The sequence below is a fragment of the Chelonoidis abingdonii genome, chromosome 24 (genome assembly GCF_003597395.2).
Source record: "Chelonoidis abingdonii isolate Lonesome George chromosome 24, CheloAbing_2.0, whole genome shotgun sequence".
In the NCBI taxonomy this organism is placed as follows: domain Eukaryota; kingdom Metazoa; phylum Chordata; order Testudines; family Testudinidae; genus Chelonoidis; species Chelonoidis abingdonii.
In genome coordinates, this window is record NC_133792.1 from 15,608,081 (window position 1) to 15,625,047 (window position 16,967).

A 16,967-nucleotide genomic window follows, 5' to 3' on the forward strand; every position below is an offset into this window, starting at 1 on the left:
AAACCAAAAAATGATCCTTGCTCCAAAGACCTTACAATCTAAGGCATGGGAAGGGCGTCATACATGTATATATGCAACCCCCCTACACACACAGACTCTCTACGGCTTTTGTTCATGAAAGAGATTTAAGATGGGTGTCTAGTCTCTCAATAACAGTGAGCCTTCCAGTCTGAAATCCAGGTTCAGAATTGTTTTAAAATAAGACACTTTAAAAACCAAATGCCTTTTTTTTTTTTTTTTGATGATCTCTAATTTAATCAAAGTATCTGGCACTCATTTCAGAATCAAACACGAGTAGCTCTTGTTCTGAAGTAGTTGTTGTTCAGTGTAAGTCTTGCATATTAAATCACAAAGAACCATTTCTTTACAATAACAGCAGAGAACAATTTGTCATTAAAATCTTGAGGTGGAGGCAGTCAAAGGGTTGCAGGAAGCAGTGGCCTGATAGCAAGTTCCTGCCTCTTTTCCCTTCCCTCACACTAGACCTACAGTACTAAGAACCATAAATATTGTACTTCATTGTTAAAGTCTCAGATTTCTCAAGGAGATAACAATGTAGCTTGAGACTGAAACAGACATGGCTTATGAATAACTGTTTTTACAATAGTTTCTACATGAGACTGGGAGGAATGATGTGAGTTGAAGCTTATAATCATGTGATTAACAAGAAACCTTTAAACTAGATTTATCTTTAAGGGTGGCTCTCAGTACCTTCAAGTGTGGAGACACTTGCAGACTCCATGTTGTTATGATCTGCTACTCTTTATGCCATTCTTGAAAGCATTGCCTTAACACCACACAACTTCCAGAAATAGTGCAACAATGCAGCTTATCATGCACACCGACATTGCAGGTTACTACAGTTGGCCTTGCCAATATTTTCGTGTCAGTCTTTGCTCCTGCGACCCTCTTGCTGCCATCTTCCTACCAGCACTGTGTTTCTGCAGCCTAAACACTGTCTGGCTGCACACATGGCTGGGGAATTTCAAACTGTCATTTGGACTGAAATCTGACTCAGGATCACAAACAGCTCCTGCACTTTAACCCTCTGAAAACAAGGGTTTTCTCTTTCTTTATATTGAACGCTTTGAGAGTTCCAAAGAATTCTTGGCCCACTCGTTACTCCACCAGGGGGCACATCACTTGGTGAACATGGAATGCCACTGAGAAGAAGAGGTTTTTTCACTAAATGTAACACACATGGAGATTGGTTAATATGCAAATTAGGACTCATCTCAATCAGTTTCAAGTGTGACCTTCAGATCCCTCAGGTCTCCAATGTGGTCTCCGTGCGTGCCATGGCACCCACCAGGGCGTCTAAGTGCTCCTGTGTAGTGGATGGCGGACGAGCATCTGCCGAAATGCTGCCGACAAACTGCGTCATCCAGAGGCATCGCTGCCGATTTTCGGTAGTATTTTGGCAGCAACGCCTCTGGATGATGCTACTTGTCGGCATTTTGGCAACACCTATTGATGTTGCCGCTTGGCGGAATTTCAGCGGATGGTCGTCTGCTGCCACAGTCCTCTGTGGCTCGTCACCTGGCGCCCACCAGACAAAAAAGATTGGGGACCACTGCCTCAGGGCAATAGGGGCAGCCACTAAAAATAAGGGTTTCTATCTCTTATAACCACAGTGGGTGGCTTTTCGGATGGATGGCTCCTATAAGTCAGAACAATGGTTCTTATGGCACTGGGGATGTCACCTGCTCCAATATAGTTTTTGAATCAGTCTCAATATCACAATATTTGGGGGTCGTTGGCACCCAGGCTTCTAAGAGAAGAGCCCGAACAGCCCTGTGTGCCTTGGAAGCTTATCAGCGCTTCATAATAGACCATGTGAGTTAACAGCATTTATGCGGGCCCTGATGTCATTGTAAGAAGAGTGTTTTCAAGCTCTCCCTTATTTTAGACACTTTTGACCCCCATTTTTGTTCCTATAGCCAAAAAAGGTCCATTGACAATGTCCGCACTGGTAACTTTCAAACATGTAATGTTTCTCATCTGCTTCTTCCATAAGTAACGTCTCTCCCAGTCCATTATATAAGAATATAACAAAGCAGTCCTTATTTTTAATTTTGAAAGGATCAGGAGATTGCATGTAACCTTAATATAACGCCTGGCCACACGGCATGTGGTGCCAGAGTTGAGAAGTCAGCTTCTGCACCATGAAGTTAAAGAGACAATTAAAAAGCTTTATAAACATGATGTTTCTATCCTAGCCATTGAGATTAAATAGCACCCTCATTGGCTTTGGATGACAAAATAATGTGGCTCTTCTCCCATTGCAGCCAGTCTCTCCCGATCAGCCTTCTTGTCTCTGAGGTATTATGAAGATTTGGATGAAGTCAGCTCAACATCCTCCATTTCCCAGTCACTGGAGAATGATGATTCACAGATCGTAGAGCAGGAAGAGGAAGCTGCTCCAGTCCAAGTCCCCCGACATGCTCCTGTAGTCCGTACGCCCTCTATTCAGCCGGGTCTAATGGCGCAGTCTCCACCATTTGGTAAACCTCATCTGACAATGGGCACTTTAGGTGAGTAGATCTTGGAACTGCATTTCCCCTTCTTGTTTATGACCTTGTTGATTTTAATCTCTACAGTGCTTAACTTCAAATCTAGGTGAAATGATTTTGTGGCATCTGTCTTCATGTTGCCAAATCTCCAGGAGCAATTAACAGTACAGAATTATAGTCCCCTGGAACTCAGGCCACTAGTGTTGAAGTAACATTGGAAACTTTATTGTGCTTTTCCTATTGGCTGGGCCTTTTACATCGAGACTGAGAAATTCAACTAAGATTATCTGTTGGCTAGAGGACAGGAGGAAAAGTCAAGACTCCTGCCTTTGCCACCACTGTGTGACTTTGGGCAAGTTCTTTGACCTCCTTGTGCCTCAGGTTCCCTGACAGTAAAAAAGGGATGAACCTTTGAGCCATAAGTGTGAAATCTTACATGGGAGGTGTGCATATAGAGGGCCTCAGTTTGTAGCTTTGGGTGTCTGACTTCTTCTTTCAACTAGGGTAGCCAGGTTTAATACTTGGCATCCCAGCATCTGACAGTAAGGTGACTGCTTGTGTGTTTGGTTTCTCTCCACACCCAGAAGAGTTGTGCTTGCTTCTGTAGGGATCCTCTAAGTGATCAGGCAAGATGTCAGTAGACATGACTATAAGGACAAACTGAGAAACAGCCAGCCAACATGTCCATGCTTTTATGCGACTGCCTACAGCTGGTAGCTGATTGAGAAGGAGTTTTTTCAGTAGATGACATTCTAATTAAGGTTTATTAAGGAATTAATGTATGAACTGGGTTATGTTTTTCCAAAGGGAATAAGATTAAGGGTTGGCAATTTGACCCACCCTTCATGCTCAATAGATAGCTGTTTAGGGCTCCACTGCATGCAGTTCATTAGAAGTTATGGGAAAGTGAAGATTGCCAGATTTGATGAATTGCTAGTTGCCTGACAGCTGTAAAGTAGTCTTCTCTGACTAGATGAGGATTCAGAGGGAACAGGTATATAGTATGTGGCTTTTAAAGAGTCACTAGTTTCTGGTGGGGCTTTTGAGTCTCCCTTGTTCATGGGAGTTCAATGAACTGTATTTTTTTGTTTTTTTAGTGCCTACGTCTTCAAGCAGAATTGTTCCCCAAGGGGCAGATAGCACAATGCTTGCAACAAAGACTGTGAAACATGGGGCCCTTGCTCCCACTGTCACCGTCCCAGCACCACAAGCAGCTGCTGCAGCAGCGTTGAGAAGACAGATGGCTAGCCAGACTCCAGGTAAAACTAAAATTAACTGACTAAAGTCTGGGCATTTCTACGGGTGTGGTTTTATTTATTTTATTTATGTAGTGAGTGAATTTAATAGATTTTTAATGCCTTTGAGGGTAAGAAATTGACTTGGGCATAAGCCAAGTATGATACGTACAGGATCTGTATATTATTCCTCACACAATGCTGCCAGTGGTCTCCTCTCTTATTTAAACTATCAGGAAAAAAATGCCTGAAGAATCAACATCCAGGCCTACTCAATATTCATTTTAATCTGTGCAGAAACACAGAAGTTGATAACTATATATCTTCAAAAACTAACATAACGATCATCTGATATACATACGTCCCAAGGAATTCCTGATGGTTGACTATTGCACAACTAAAATAATAACCAATCTATATGTAAAAATCCTCCATGATTGAAAGGTAAAAGGAAAAGATGTGTTGCCCATCCTAATAATTCTTCACCATGTTAGTTACATTAAAAGAAGTATATTTTAAAGCAGTTTAATATTAATGTTAGAGGAACTCGGTCAGGTAGGTTAGTCCTTAAATCTGGCTGTGGGGTTTTAGAAGACCTTAATAGAAAAATCTCCATATATGAAGGTTTTTATTTTTATTTTGCTTGGATTTAGACATCCCTTGTAGTACCCAGTCATTGCAGGAAATAATAAAATTCAGCTGTGTACAAAAAGGAAACTGACTAGTCTGTCTTGTCCAAGGTGAGTGGAACTCAAAAAGTAGATGGACAGCATGAAAACTGGAAAAATAAATTAGGCATTTCAAATTCTTTGTTTTATTAATCTCAGGAGTTAATAAGGGAAGGGGGAAGGTGAGAGAGACTTGTGTTAAGTGAGACTTAAGCTCTATAAATCTCTCAGTGCAAAATACAGTAATACCAAATATTACAGAATCCAGTAAACTAGATTATATTACTCTAATTTAGATTATAATACAAAGTAATTAACTAATTTACTATAAGTAATTCTGAGTAATTACAGTACAAATTATAGTAAAGTTTATATGACATTGCCAGCACAAACTGACACACACAATTACTTTTAACACCTAGGACTAATATTTAAACATATGCACTTAAATTTTGCACATACACAAACAGAACATGCATTTATGTGGCCAAAATAGCAATCATGCACACTCAATAGGCATTTCTGTATGTGCCATTCTTTGACAGTATAATTGTGGCACCTTATTATAGACTCTTATTCTCCACTGAAATATTTTTTGGCAGGGAGGGGATCGGAGAAAGGAAAGGGATATGATCATAATTGCAGTTCCAAGGATAAAATAGCCAGAATTCTGAATTGCAATCAGATCTGTCAAGTATTGATACCAGTTATCACACCAGTTATTAATGTCCTCCCATGCATAGTTGTCAAAAACTCTCTCTCTATATATATATCCTAGATGTGCTATCATAAGTCACACATTTTCTAATCTGCAATAAATTACTCATAAAATTTGAGCCAAATCCATGGTTTCTGCTGATTTTGACTAGACCAGGAGTTCTTTTGTAGCTAGTGTACTGCAGATTCCTTCCCCTGTCTTCCTAGGTGTACATAGGTGGTGGTCTAGTTGAGAAGCTACTCCTCTGGATACTTTGTATGAACCATGTGCAATGGAATATTTCAGCTAATTGGTGGGATTCATCTCTGTTCACTCTTAAAGCAGTGAGCACCTCCTTGACTGAATCAACTCTAAAGAACGTCCCTCAGGTGGTGAACGTGCGAGAACTGAAGAACAATGCCTCAGCCCCTGCTGTTTCTGCGGTAATAGGGTGCGTGAATGATTTTCCTTTCTCTACATTTTAATATTTCTTTAATTAGCCCTTGCAATAAGGTTCATCTGCCAGTAGGGAGCAGTATCGCTGCTTCATATAGTCTGAACCAGTGAAAGTGTTTTTGGGAGTAATGCAGGAAGGAGCACCTGCTCCTTGCTGTTTTGCTAGCACGTAGGTCTGTGGAGAGGTGGTGGGTACTGTCCTCCTGGAGTCGTTCAAGGAAATGCTACATGATTTGTCTAAACAGGAAATTTCCAGTTTTTGATTTAGAGTCCTGATAATCTAGGCTAGTGGATCAGTATTAAGTTCATTATTCATTATTAGTTTGTATGTAAATATAAAATATGTTGGTACATCCCCCTTTCTGTTATAGTTCTAGATCCTATGGTTTCATTACTAATGCAAACTCTGGATCCTGTTACCTCAGTGGTGAGCTTGAAACTTTGCTATATTGTCCCCACTTCCCAGTTACTAGTATTTTTGCATGTGTCCTCTACTTTTGAGTGGGGAAAACACACCTATCTGCAACTGACTGGGTCTCTGTGCATTTGTGCTGTCCAGCTTCTCTCCTGTTTATTCCTTCTGCCATAGAAAACATCTGCTCTGTAGTTTACTTCTCTAATCCCATGCCCCTGGGTTCCTCCCCTGAAGGATTAAGTTTATACTCCAGCTTCTCTAGTAACTTGCATCATTGGAATTTCTTAGCAGTAGAAAACTCTTGATATCAAGGATTAAATATTAAGTAGGGACACAGCTCCCCAGAAATATATCCAAATGCTAGGCTGTCTTGCTCAGCAGAAAGCCACAAACATGTGCTCACTGTTTAATTTACAGTTTATCAAGCAGTTCTGACTTCCCTATGAGTTTAACTGAAACTGTTGGCCTTCCGACACTCCACATCCCACAGCCAGCTGCCAACTCAGGTCATTCCAGGGATTTCTCTCTTCTCATCAAGCAGTCTCACCAGTCACAAAATTAATTCTTTTCTCTGTATTGGTAATGACCTTGAAATCTTCATGTTGTGTTTTCTGCAATGGTTTAAACCAAAAGAGATGAAGGACTTTAAAAAACAAAAATAAAAAAAAATGGAGGAGAGATTTCCAGTGAAAAGTATTAGAGGAGTTAAGGATTATGCTGTATTCCTGCCATGATTAAAAAAAAGAAAAGTATTACAAAAGGATATAAATTCACCATATGTTTCCAAAGTAAAATGTCTGGAATTGCAAATGCTTTATCCTGGACAATGGTGTGCGTAGGGCATGCGCCTCTTGGAACTATTTGTTTGCCACTTCTGGATTTCATGTATTTTGTATTCCTGTCTTTGATGGAGAAAGGAAAGCAGAATTCCTTTGAAATAGTTTCAGAATGCCTTGGAAAAGAAGTTTTGTAATGGTGAGCATCAGCTGTTGCTCACCTCCTGGGAGTCCAGCTAGGAGAGTCTACACTTGGAGAGCGTTCAGAAGTTCCTTAGTATTTCATTTTCCCTAAAAGCAACTGCCTTCCTCTGAGGCAGTATTTTCTTGAAGAGCTGTACACTACCAAATAACAGTGCCCAGAACTCCTGCCAAAAGTCAAATTGGGATGAGCCTGTGGAAGTGATCTCGAGGTGATTTAAGTTTGTTGCATGTAAATTGATTTAACTATTACTCTTGGGGGATTTCTGTGCCAAAAAAATAAAAATTCTGTGCACAGTATTCTAAAATTTTGCATATCTTGCATGTCAAAACAACACAATATAATCACACCAGTTTCAATTATTATTTTGGGTAGTTTATTTAAAAATATCTGTCAGGAAATGTTTTTTAATAATTAGATTCCTTACTAGGCATATTAATACAGAACTCTAAGTAATAATTCATTTAAACAACAATACCGAACCATATTTCCTGCACCCCTCAGATGCAGTGCAAAGGCTTGGGGAGTCGGGGGTAATGGAAGAGCTGAGGGAAAGGGAAGTAATTGCTGAGAAGGAGCCTGGGTGTGAACTTGGAGGGTTGTTGGGTGTGGGTGGGAAAAGTATGAAACAGGTTTTTTGCGGGGAACGGGATTGTTAAGGAAATTCACCCATGCAGACCCTGACTGACCCCTAGTCTCTCCCATTCAGTTAGGCACATCTGCCCCTGTCCCTGTGTTCTTGCACCCCCTGTCCATTTGTCCCTCCAGCCTTACTCAGACACCTACTCCCTGATCCCCATGTGTCCCTGCACCCCCTCCCCTGTGTGTCTCTGTGCCCCCACTCAGCCACCACCCATCCCCATGTAGCCCTGCACCCCCTCAGCTATCCCCTCTCCTCATCCCCATGCATCCCTGCATCTATTCTCCCCTGCCCTTATGTGTCTGTGTCCACACTCAGCCATTCCCCTTCCACCGTTGCCCTGCACCTCCCTTCCACCGTGGCCTTGTGCCTCCACTTCCATTCAGCCCCCGCCTCAGTTTGGCCTCCCCTACTAGCCCTTATGAACCCTGGTCTGACTGCCCCAGAAGCTCCATGCTGTCTGTCTCCCCATATCCCCTGTCTCCTGACCTGGCCTGACAGGTGCTGTGAAGAAAGCATTGCAGGCTCTCTCTCTTCCCTGGGCGTGTCTGCTGTGTTCTAGCACCACAGTGCCCTCTGGTGGGCAAAAGGCAGAATTGAAACAACTTTCCAGCAGAAGCTATTATCTGCAACAACAAAAAGAAAAATGTGTGGCATGTTAATTATGCATGTGCGCAATGGCATAGTATTCCCCCAGGAGTAAAACTATATCTCTCGCCTCAATGATCATCTCACTCACCTTTATGCAGCCTTGTTAGGAGTGCTTATTCAAAATGAACAATGGATGCATATCTTGGATGAGTGTTAACTTGAACTTTATGGTATAACTATTTTAGCTTTAAATTGTTTTAGACTTGCAGTATTGATCTGTATCTATAATTCATGGGGTGCCATATACCTTATATTACAATAAGGCTGTAAAAGCCTTTGAATAACTGACCTCCTAAAAATGTACTATCTAAAAAATCTACCAATTAGAACCCATGCTAGCCGGTCACATTGATCACTAAATAAGGAGCATCCAGCCAGCAAAGTTGTCATAAGTTTTTGCTACTTCAGGCATCCTGTTTCTCTCCTGCTGCAGCAGCACCTTCTCTGGGTTGTTGAGCTGCAATGATTTCTAGTCATTGTCAGGGGTTCTGTGGCCTGTAGTTAAACAAGCTGGTGGCCTCAGTCCAGTTCTTAGTGTATGGTTGATCTCCTCACCAAAAAAAAAGGGCATCTTCATAGTTGGAACCAAATTGGCCTTTGTTAACAGTTTCATCAGAAGATTGAAGGAGCTTGAAGACAAAATTTTCCTTTCAATCAGAGAGGTGACCCCTTCAGAACATTGTGGGACAATGTGGGGAAGCTTGCCCCACCTCTACCTGTATTTTACCTGCTCTGTGCTTTGCCTTCGATCTGGCATCTTTTTAATAAACATCCTATTTGTTGCACCAGCATTCATCAGATCAAGCGAGCGTAGCTACAATGAGTAGGTAGAAATCATACCATTCTAATAAAATATCAATGGCTCACTATCATTTCCTTTTTGGGAAGAGCTTTTTTGATAAATGTTAAGTTCATGAGTTGCACAAAATCGTTTACATGCAGATGATACGTTTATACCTTTCGCTGATTTTAAAAGTAATTTAAGTTCTTACTGCAAAGAGTAAATCACTGAAATGTCTTCAGTGATATCTGGATGTAATTTGACAAATGAACAGAGAAATGTACAAATTGAGATGATCTCTGTACGTAAATCTGTGATGGAAATTGATTTGGAAAACCTTCATGAATACAGAAGGTAATAGCTGACAAATCTGATCTGGCTTTTACTTTGACGAATTACGACAGCATTCTACTCCTGTATGCTGACGTTCTGTAAAGCTCCAGCAGAAGGAGCAGGAAGGCTGAATCAGTGAGTCTTTTTTTTTTTTTTTTTTTTTTAATTCTCTCAATTTCTATATATATATTATACCAAAGAACATCCAGCACCACACAGTGAGGCTGCACCTTTATCACTGGGTTCTAGTCTGTCACCACAAAACTTCAAGACATAGTTTTGAGTAATTAATACACAAGATGTCTGCCTTATACTTAATATGTGCTATGTAACCAGAGTGCCTTCAGTGAGTCAGCATTATTTAGTGGCTGACTTTTGTTTGGTGCTCTGTCGCTGAGTCACTGAGAGACCTTGAGCAAGTAACTAACCTCTCTGTCTCAGTTTCCTCATCTGTGCAGTGGGCACAGTATTTTGTGAAGCACTTTGAGACCCTCTGGAAAAAGGTGGTCTGTATATTTTTTTTTTAAAAGTGGACTTTGTTTCATGAAGTCATAGCAGATATCTTTTATTTTTTAAATCTAAAGTATTCAAGGACCTTTAGATTTTTGTTTTTTGTTTGCTTTAAATTTAAAGTGTTAGTTTGTAGCTATTTTAACAAAGTTTAAACAGACCTAGCAGGAGGAGAAGTTTAACACATTCAATGAAGTGAGTTCATGTGGTGAGCAGGAGGAGAGAATATGAATATCCTGGTTGGCAGCAGTCAGAGAAGCTTAGAGTTTATAAGCTGGAATAGATCAGGTCTATAATAGGACCTTTGTAATTCAGCGATTCCTTTTCTGTGGGTGTATGTGGTTGTATGTAGCCAGTAGGAGGCAGAAGGAGCTAGAAGTGAAAGTTTTTGTGGCTATAGGATAGTGTTTGAGTAAGCTAACTGTCTGTGTAACAGTAGTAGTCCTGCTTTGCTGATGAAAGTTGGCTTTCACTGGGCGATTTTCATATCTGCAGGGGCTTTGGAAATTGTCACTTTCCTTGACCAGCTGATACCAGTGACTGAAAGTGACAAGGGTAAGTGGATTCTCTGATGCTACCTGTCAGGACACTTCAAACTCCTTTTTGCTGTATTTTGCATCATGATGATTTAAAATAAGATAAGGGTTTCCAGTGCTCTGTGTGTGTGTGTCATAGTATAATTCCTCAATCTGAACCTTAGAGTTCAAATATGAGGTACTAGCATAAATTCCTCTAAGCTTATTTACCAGCTTAGATCTGATAGTGCTGCCACCAGCCAAAAATTCCAGTGTTTGGCTCACTCTGGTCTCCCCAAAACCTTCCCTGGGGGACCCCAAGACTCAGATGCCCTGAGTCTCACCACAAAGGGAAATAACGCCCCTCCCCTTGTCTCCTCTTTACTTCCTCCCAGGCTTCCCCTCCCTGGATGGCCTGGGATGATCACCCTATCTCAATTCCTTGAAATGCAAACCAGCGAGATCAGGTTCTCTCACCCTCATTCAGAGTCCCTGCAAATGTAAGCTTTGTAACTCTAACAAAGAGATTTTCTCTTCCCCCCTGTGTTCTTCCTCCCACCAATTCCCTAGTGAGCTGCAGATGCAATCCCTTTGAGCCCCCCGCTAGGAAAAAAATCCAACAGGTCTCAAAAAGAAAGCTTTATATAAAAAGAAAGAAAAAGACATAAAAATGGTCTCTGTATCAAGGTGACAATATACAGGGTCATTGGCTTAAAAGAAAACAAACTGAATAAACAGCCTTATCCAAAAAGAAATACAATTTAAAACATTCCAGCAAAATACACACATGTAAATACAAAAACAATATTAAAACCTATATTGTCTTATACCTGTACTTTACACTTGGAAACAGAAGATTAGAAAAGCCTGGAGATAGAGATCCCTCTCAGAGCCGAGAGAGCACTAGAAACACAAAGGAGACAGACCCAAAAATTCCCTCCCTGAGCTTTGAAAAATCCGGTTTCCTGACTGGTCCTCTGGTCAGGTGTTTGATTCCTTTTGTTAACCCTTTACAGGTAAAAGAAACATTAACCCTTAGCTATCTGTTTATGACAGAGTGAGAGATACAGCTCAACCTTGGATTCTGCAGACCTGGGATCAAAAAAGCCTCCAGCAGCTGAGAACTCTCCCTTGTCAAAAACTCAGTACCTGGCACTTTTGGGAGTATTACACTTTGGAGTTCTTTTCTTATAATGGGTTTGGGTGTGGGAGGGCTCTTAAGAAGCTAAATATTTTGGTCACACCTGGTCACCTGTTGAATTTTCTAGTTGTTTGCTCTGTAGCCCTTCTCCCCTGCTTTTGTCTCTTCCTTCTACATTTCTCCTGGCACATCCTTCTATGTTAAAAGTGAGTCCAGGGCCCAGCTTCTGTTCAGAGCCTCTGCACAGCCCTTAGTTCAATGGTCCCCAACCTTTTTCGTCTTGTAGGCATCAGACGATGAGCCACGGAGGACCACGTTGGTGGACGAGCATCCGCTGAAATTCCGCCGACAAGTGGCAACGTCAATAGCCGTCGCTGCCAAAATGCTGCTGACAAACAGTGTCATCCAGAGGGGTCGCCGCCGAAATACTGCCGAAAATTGGCGGCGACACCTCTGGATGACTCGGTTCGTTGGTGACATTTCGGCGGATGCTCATCCTCTGGCTAGTATGCAGGCGCACTTAGATGCCCCGGTGGGCGCCATGGTACCCGTGGGCACTGTGTTGGGGACCTCTGCCTTAGCTGAATTTCCATATGTTTCTAGTACGCAATGCTCTGGAGCCCTGCAGTATTGGGAACATCCCAGACACAAGCACTTGTCAGGCTATGCAAAGATATCTGCTGTCTGCACTGAGAGCCTCTTTGCTCTCTGCTCGAGCAGGCGGCTTTCAGCCGAGAGACTTCATGCTAAGGGTTTCCCCTGGCAGCACCTCTCTCTGACGAAGGCCTCCTGCAGGAGCAGAGGGCACAGAGAGGCTCCCAGCCCCAGCCAACAGTGGCAGCATAAGACACAAACCCATTAGTAAGACACAGGTGATCTTTAAGCCTAGTTTAATAGTCTCTTTAATTTGGAAAACAAAAAAGGCTGTTGATTAAAGAATTTTCCCAAACACTCGTGGCTCCTTTGAGGAACCACTGCTCATAGTTTTTTGGGAATCACTGATTTAGAGCAGCAACTCCACCGCCAGTAGTTGCCACAACTGTTGATTTAGGGACATAAGTCTAAGGGAGAAGGTCCAGAGAACCCTCTTCCTCCCTGTTCGTATAAACGCTGATTTGGGAAGGTGAACTTTAATTGACACATCTTCTATTTAGCAAAACTCCAAAGATCTGTTTCTCTAGCAAGTGACTGTCTTCTCTAGCTGACCGTGAAGTTTTAGAAATCAAGTATTTGAGCTGTCTGAGTGTTCCAGTTCTCTGATTTCTTGGAGAAAGGAATTATATTTGTATTGCAACCCGCATAAGCTAGCTTCATGTCCCCAGGCATGTCCTGCTTTGTTCCTCCAGCTTGCCTTGGGCATCTGCAGGCCCTGGCAGTCCCTGAAACTCATTCATTTTCTCTCTTGTAACAGTGATTATTGTGCGTAGGAGAGAGCAGTGCTACATACTGCATACAGAACATTCCTAGGGAACTGATTCGTGTGCTTCAACAATAAGAATACAGCTCTGCTACACCTTCAGAGAGCCCAGGAATGAAATTATGGGGGTGTCTCATCTTCCTGTTTAGTCCTGATTGGTATCTCTGAAGAGTCTTTATGCTCTTATTTTGCCAGTCATTGCTTGTTAATACCCTGCCTGTAATGAGAAGTGAGATCAAGGGGTTATTGCAAAGGTCTGTGTGTTAGACTCCTGAGTTCTGTTCCCAATCCTGCCACAGATTTCTTGTGATCTTGGGCAAGTTGCATAACTACCATGCTTGTTTAGTCATCTGTGAAGTGTGTGTAATACTCACCTACTTCCAGAGGTATCATTAGGCTTAATGTTCAAAAGTGCATTCAGATCCTGGGATGAAAGAATGCTAGGAGTGTGTTATGACTGTAAGTGGGTCTAAGGTTTAATCCTGCCTTTTCCCATCTCCCCTGCACTCTGAACATAATCTAGTTTGTGTGTAAATGAAATGAACCTGGTATACACATCTGCTGGAGCTGCGCATTAGTCAAGTGGGCTTTAGATAGGGCTTTTGATTGTGCAAGAGCTTTCAAATTATCACCGTAGGAAACTACCATGGCGTTTCCACATGGGATCTTGCATATTGTGTTGATGACAGACAAATAAGTTCTGTTGCGAATACACTGATTCTGAGTATTGAAATGGTAACCCCCTGTGCTCAGTGTGTTGATGACCTACAGGAATCCTTGTGTGATATTTACCAAATCTAGCCTTCAGGCGTGGTACTGGCTTTTCCCTTCATTATAGGGTTTCAAATTCTATTAACACTTGGCTCAGGGTGTGCTGGTGGTATGTAGAGCTGAAGGTAAAACATCTGTGGAGATATCGGTCACGGTGCACCCTGTACAGTCTGGATTCAACTCCTTGCATAGTTGGTTCTCATTCAGTTCAGGAATGCAGGGTGCCCTTCCCTGAAGCTTTGGTAGCAGTCTGGTTATAATGCATCTGAATGGTTGTCATTCTGGTGGGTGTGGGTGTGAGAGTGGGTGGTTGTCCTTTGAGGGGACACATGCAGAACGATGATGTCACATCAGACCTAGACATTTTGATTCAGTATTAGAAATGCATGACATCACCTTGGCTTGAGATAAAAGGGCTTTGTTCCTGACTGGCAGGCAGACATTGTCTGAATTTTAAGACTAGCTTGTGCCCTAAGGATTGGAGGAGAGCATTCAGGGTATAGGGCATTACTGTTACGCTGTAATGCACTGTGTGTAACAGACTGCAGACAGAGGGATCTGGATGAAAAAGATCCTTGTTTGACCAGGGGGTCTAAAATAGTTGTCTAGAAGCTATCTCAGTAACCAGTACAGTTATGCTAAATAATCTCAGATGTTGGGTGCACTGTGTGGCACAAGACTGAAGTGCCTTTAATCACTTGATGGATGGGCATATGGTAGAACCAGAAATGCTGTTTGTGTTTAGTACAGACACGAATGACTTATTTTCTAGGCTGTGGGATGTCTGCAGTGGGCAGGCTTTCTCCTGAGGAGACTTGGCTATGGCCTTTTGCACCCCATCCCCACCACCACCCTTAGCACCAATCAGTGCTGCCCTGAACATAGGCTGCAAAGGGACATGAAGCACCCTTCCAGGAGCACTGTTGCATGCCTCTAGAACCACTAGATAGGGTTAATTCTGGCTGGTGCAGCTTTTGCAGAGTCCATTGTAGTGCATGTGAGAAGTGCTGAATTGATGGTTCTAAGAAGTGAAGCCATCTGTCCGCACCAATGCCCTTCTGCCTTGCTGTGGAGGGACCACCGGCTGGATTGCGAGAGCACTTCACTCTTCCTGCCCTTTTCGTTCTTGGCCTCTCTGAGGGTATCGAGTATAATTTTAATGTACACTCCAGACTACTAAAAACTGTACTGAAATCGCCAACTCATTGCACATAGACCATTGAACTGTTGTCGTTGTAATGATTTGCCATAACAAACATGCCCTGGACTTGAACAAGTAGCTTGAAAGGGGGAGACTCCCCTCCAGTTACCAGTGCCGTGAGGGTATCTATTCATTCTCTTTACACTCAGGGACCTTGAGCATCTTGTGATGTTTCTCATCACCTCCCTTCCTCTAATATTGAGCATTCTGTAGTGCTAGTCAGTTGCTGAAATTGTTATTGTGAGTGCTGGGCACAAGGCTATTCCAGTGTGTGCAACACGAGGAGCTTTCTGGAAGGGAAAGGACTTACAATTAGTGCCAATCCTTTTTAAAGCTTTGTTTACAGCATCAAATCCTATTCAAGCTTCCCCTTCCCTCACCCCCACTAAAAAGGCAAATGGCTGAGAAATCATTCGTGTGTACTTTTCCCATTCCCTTGGGATGTTAAGAAAATTCTGAGTTTTCCTGGTGAGTTACTGACTGACACACACTTCTGATCTAGTGTGTGGGATTTGGAGCGGTGTAGTAGTTACAGCACTCTTGAGACCCAGATTTCATTTTTGCCTAGAGAGGACTTCTGAATCTTGGTCTGTCTCATAGTGGAGAGTTTTTAGAGCACCTGTCACTGGTTTAGATGTGGGGAAAACAGGTCATTATAAGGTTTTTTCCTTACTACTTTCTTATAAAACGTATGGTATTGGACCAAATAGACCATTAACGGGAGGAGTTCCTGTGACTTAATGGCCATTCTCATGTTATAATAATTAGAGCCATAATGTGACACACAGTGGGAGCTAGGTTTCACCCCAGAAGTAGTTGCCTTTCATTAATGATTGTCCCTCGGCTCAGAAGTAACTTGCTTTATAAACTGTAAACTTTCATATAACTATAACCAAACAATCATATTATAAATCATAGATTAACTACGTCACAATCCTTCCTCATCAATTCACTGTTTGTACAATTTTGAAGCCAAAGTGCAGGATTTTTTTCCACATTTTTGTCTCCTTCTGTTCATCACTCTTGAGAGTTGCATATATTTGTATCCAATTCCAGACTCTAAAATGTGTGGAAATCCTCTTTCATTTTTATGCCTGATGTTTAACACACATAATCTCCTGACCTGCTGATTGATTGATTCTTCAATTCCCTATTGAAATAGAGAGGGGTTCACTACCTTCTCTACAGTGACATAAATGGGTGTGAAGGAGACTTGATCACTTAAGTCTAGTGCTTTAGTCACATTTGTAGCCACTCTCAGTTAAATGAGGCTTATTCATTTAAGAGGTTTATTCCATAATCTGATTTGTTCCTTTGGGTTTTGCTAGAATCACGTGTTTGGAATCTTTGCTGTCAGTGCTGTGCTGGACTTCTCAAAAGTTCATGCTTTGGGGAGAGACCTACTTCTAAATTAGCCTTTCTTTAAATCTTTTTGTTTAGATCTTCCGTACCTCAGTCTGCAGCCCAAGCAGTCCACCAAGTTTTGGCTACAGTTGCTACAAATCAAGCCAAGCAGGTATCTCTTGATATTTTTCTTTTACCTATTAAGCACTATGCCGGGCAGATGCTGTACCACTCTGTTTCAGCTGCTGTTGAATAGGTTGTCTTGCAGTCCTTTTCCACAATCTCTATCCTGCATTCCTTTCAAATCACTGCTTAATCTGTGACCCTGACTGGATAGTGCCAGACATATCTGTATTATGTCTCTTAACTCTACTGCTTTCATATTGTTTTTGAAAATAGCTTGCGGGCTGCAAGTGGCCATGGTCTTACGGCCGCAACAGGGCTGTCTAGTCAGTCTGAAATGAACAATGAGGGAGATAGTGTTAACTGAGTTAATGAGCATTCCGAGTTGGTGCAAAAACAGAGGCTGGTGGGGAAATCAGGGGGAAGAATAATTCTCCGCATCCAGTATTTTCCATAAAATCTTTCCTACTGGGGGATTAGATGCTACAACAGGTAAATGGTCATCCACATCCCAAAACATTAACATTGTCAGTCTTTGTTCAGGAGAGCCTCAGAACGGCAGTAACAGAGGTTTGCTG

The 16,967-nt window shown here is 42.1% G+C and overlaps 1 protein-coding gene across 6 annotated transcripts in view; it reads left to right on the forward strand.

Moving 5' to 3' along the window:
- NUP214 (nucleoporin 214) overlaps positions 1-16,967 on the forward strand; it is a 74,721-nt gene that overhangs the window by 25,766 nt on the left and 31,988 nt on the right. For 5 of the 6 annotated variants that reach the window (XM_075060659.1, XM_032797688.2, XM_032797689.2 and 2 more), the window contains 4 exons: positions 2,289-2,534; positions 3,611-3,772; positions 5,456-5,564; positions 16,363-16,438. In XM_075060659.1, coding sequence (XP_074916760.1) covers positions 2,289-2,534; positions 3,611-3,772; positions 5,456-5,564; positions 16,363-16,438 — 593 coding nt within the window. The remainder of the gene's footprint in view (positions 1-2,288; positions 2,535-3,610; positions 3,773-5,455; positions 5,565-16,362; positions 16,439-16,967) is intronic. The other variant, XM_075060656.1, reaches the window with a different exon arrangement.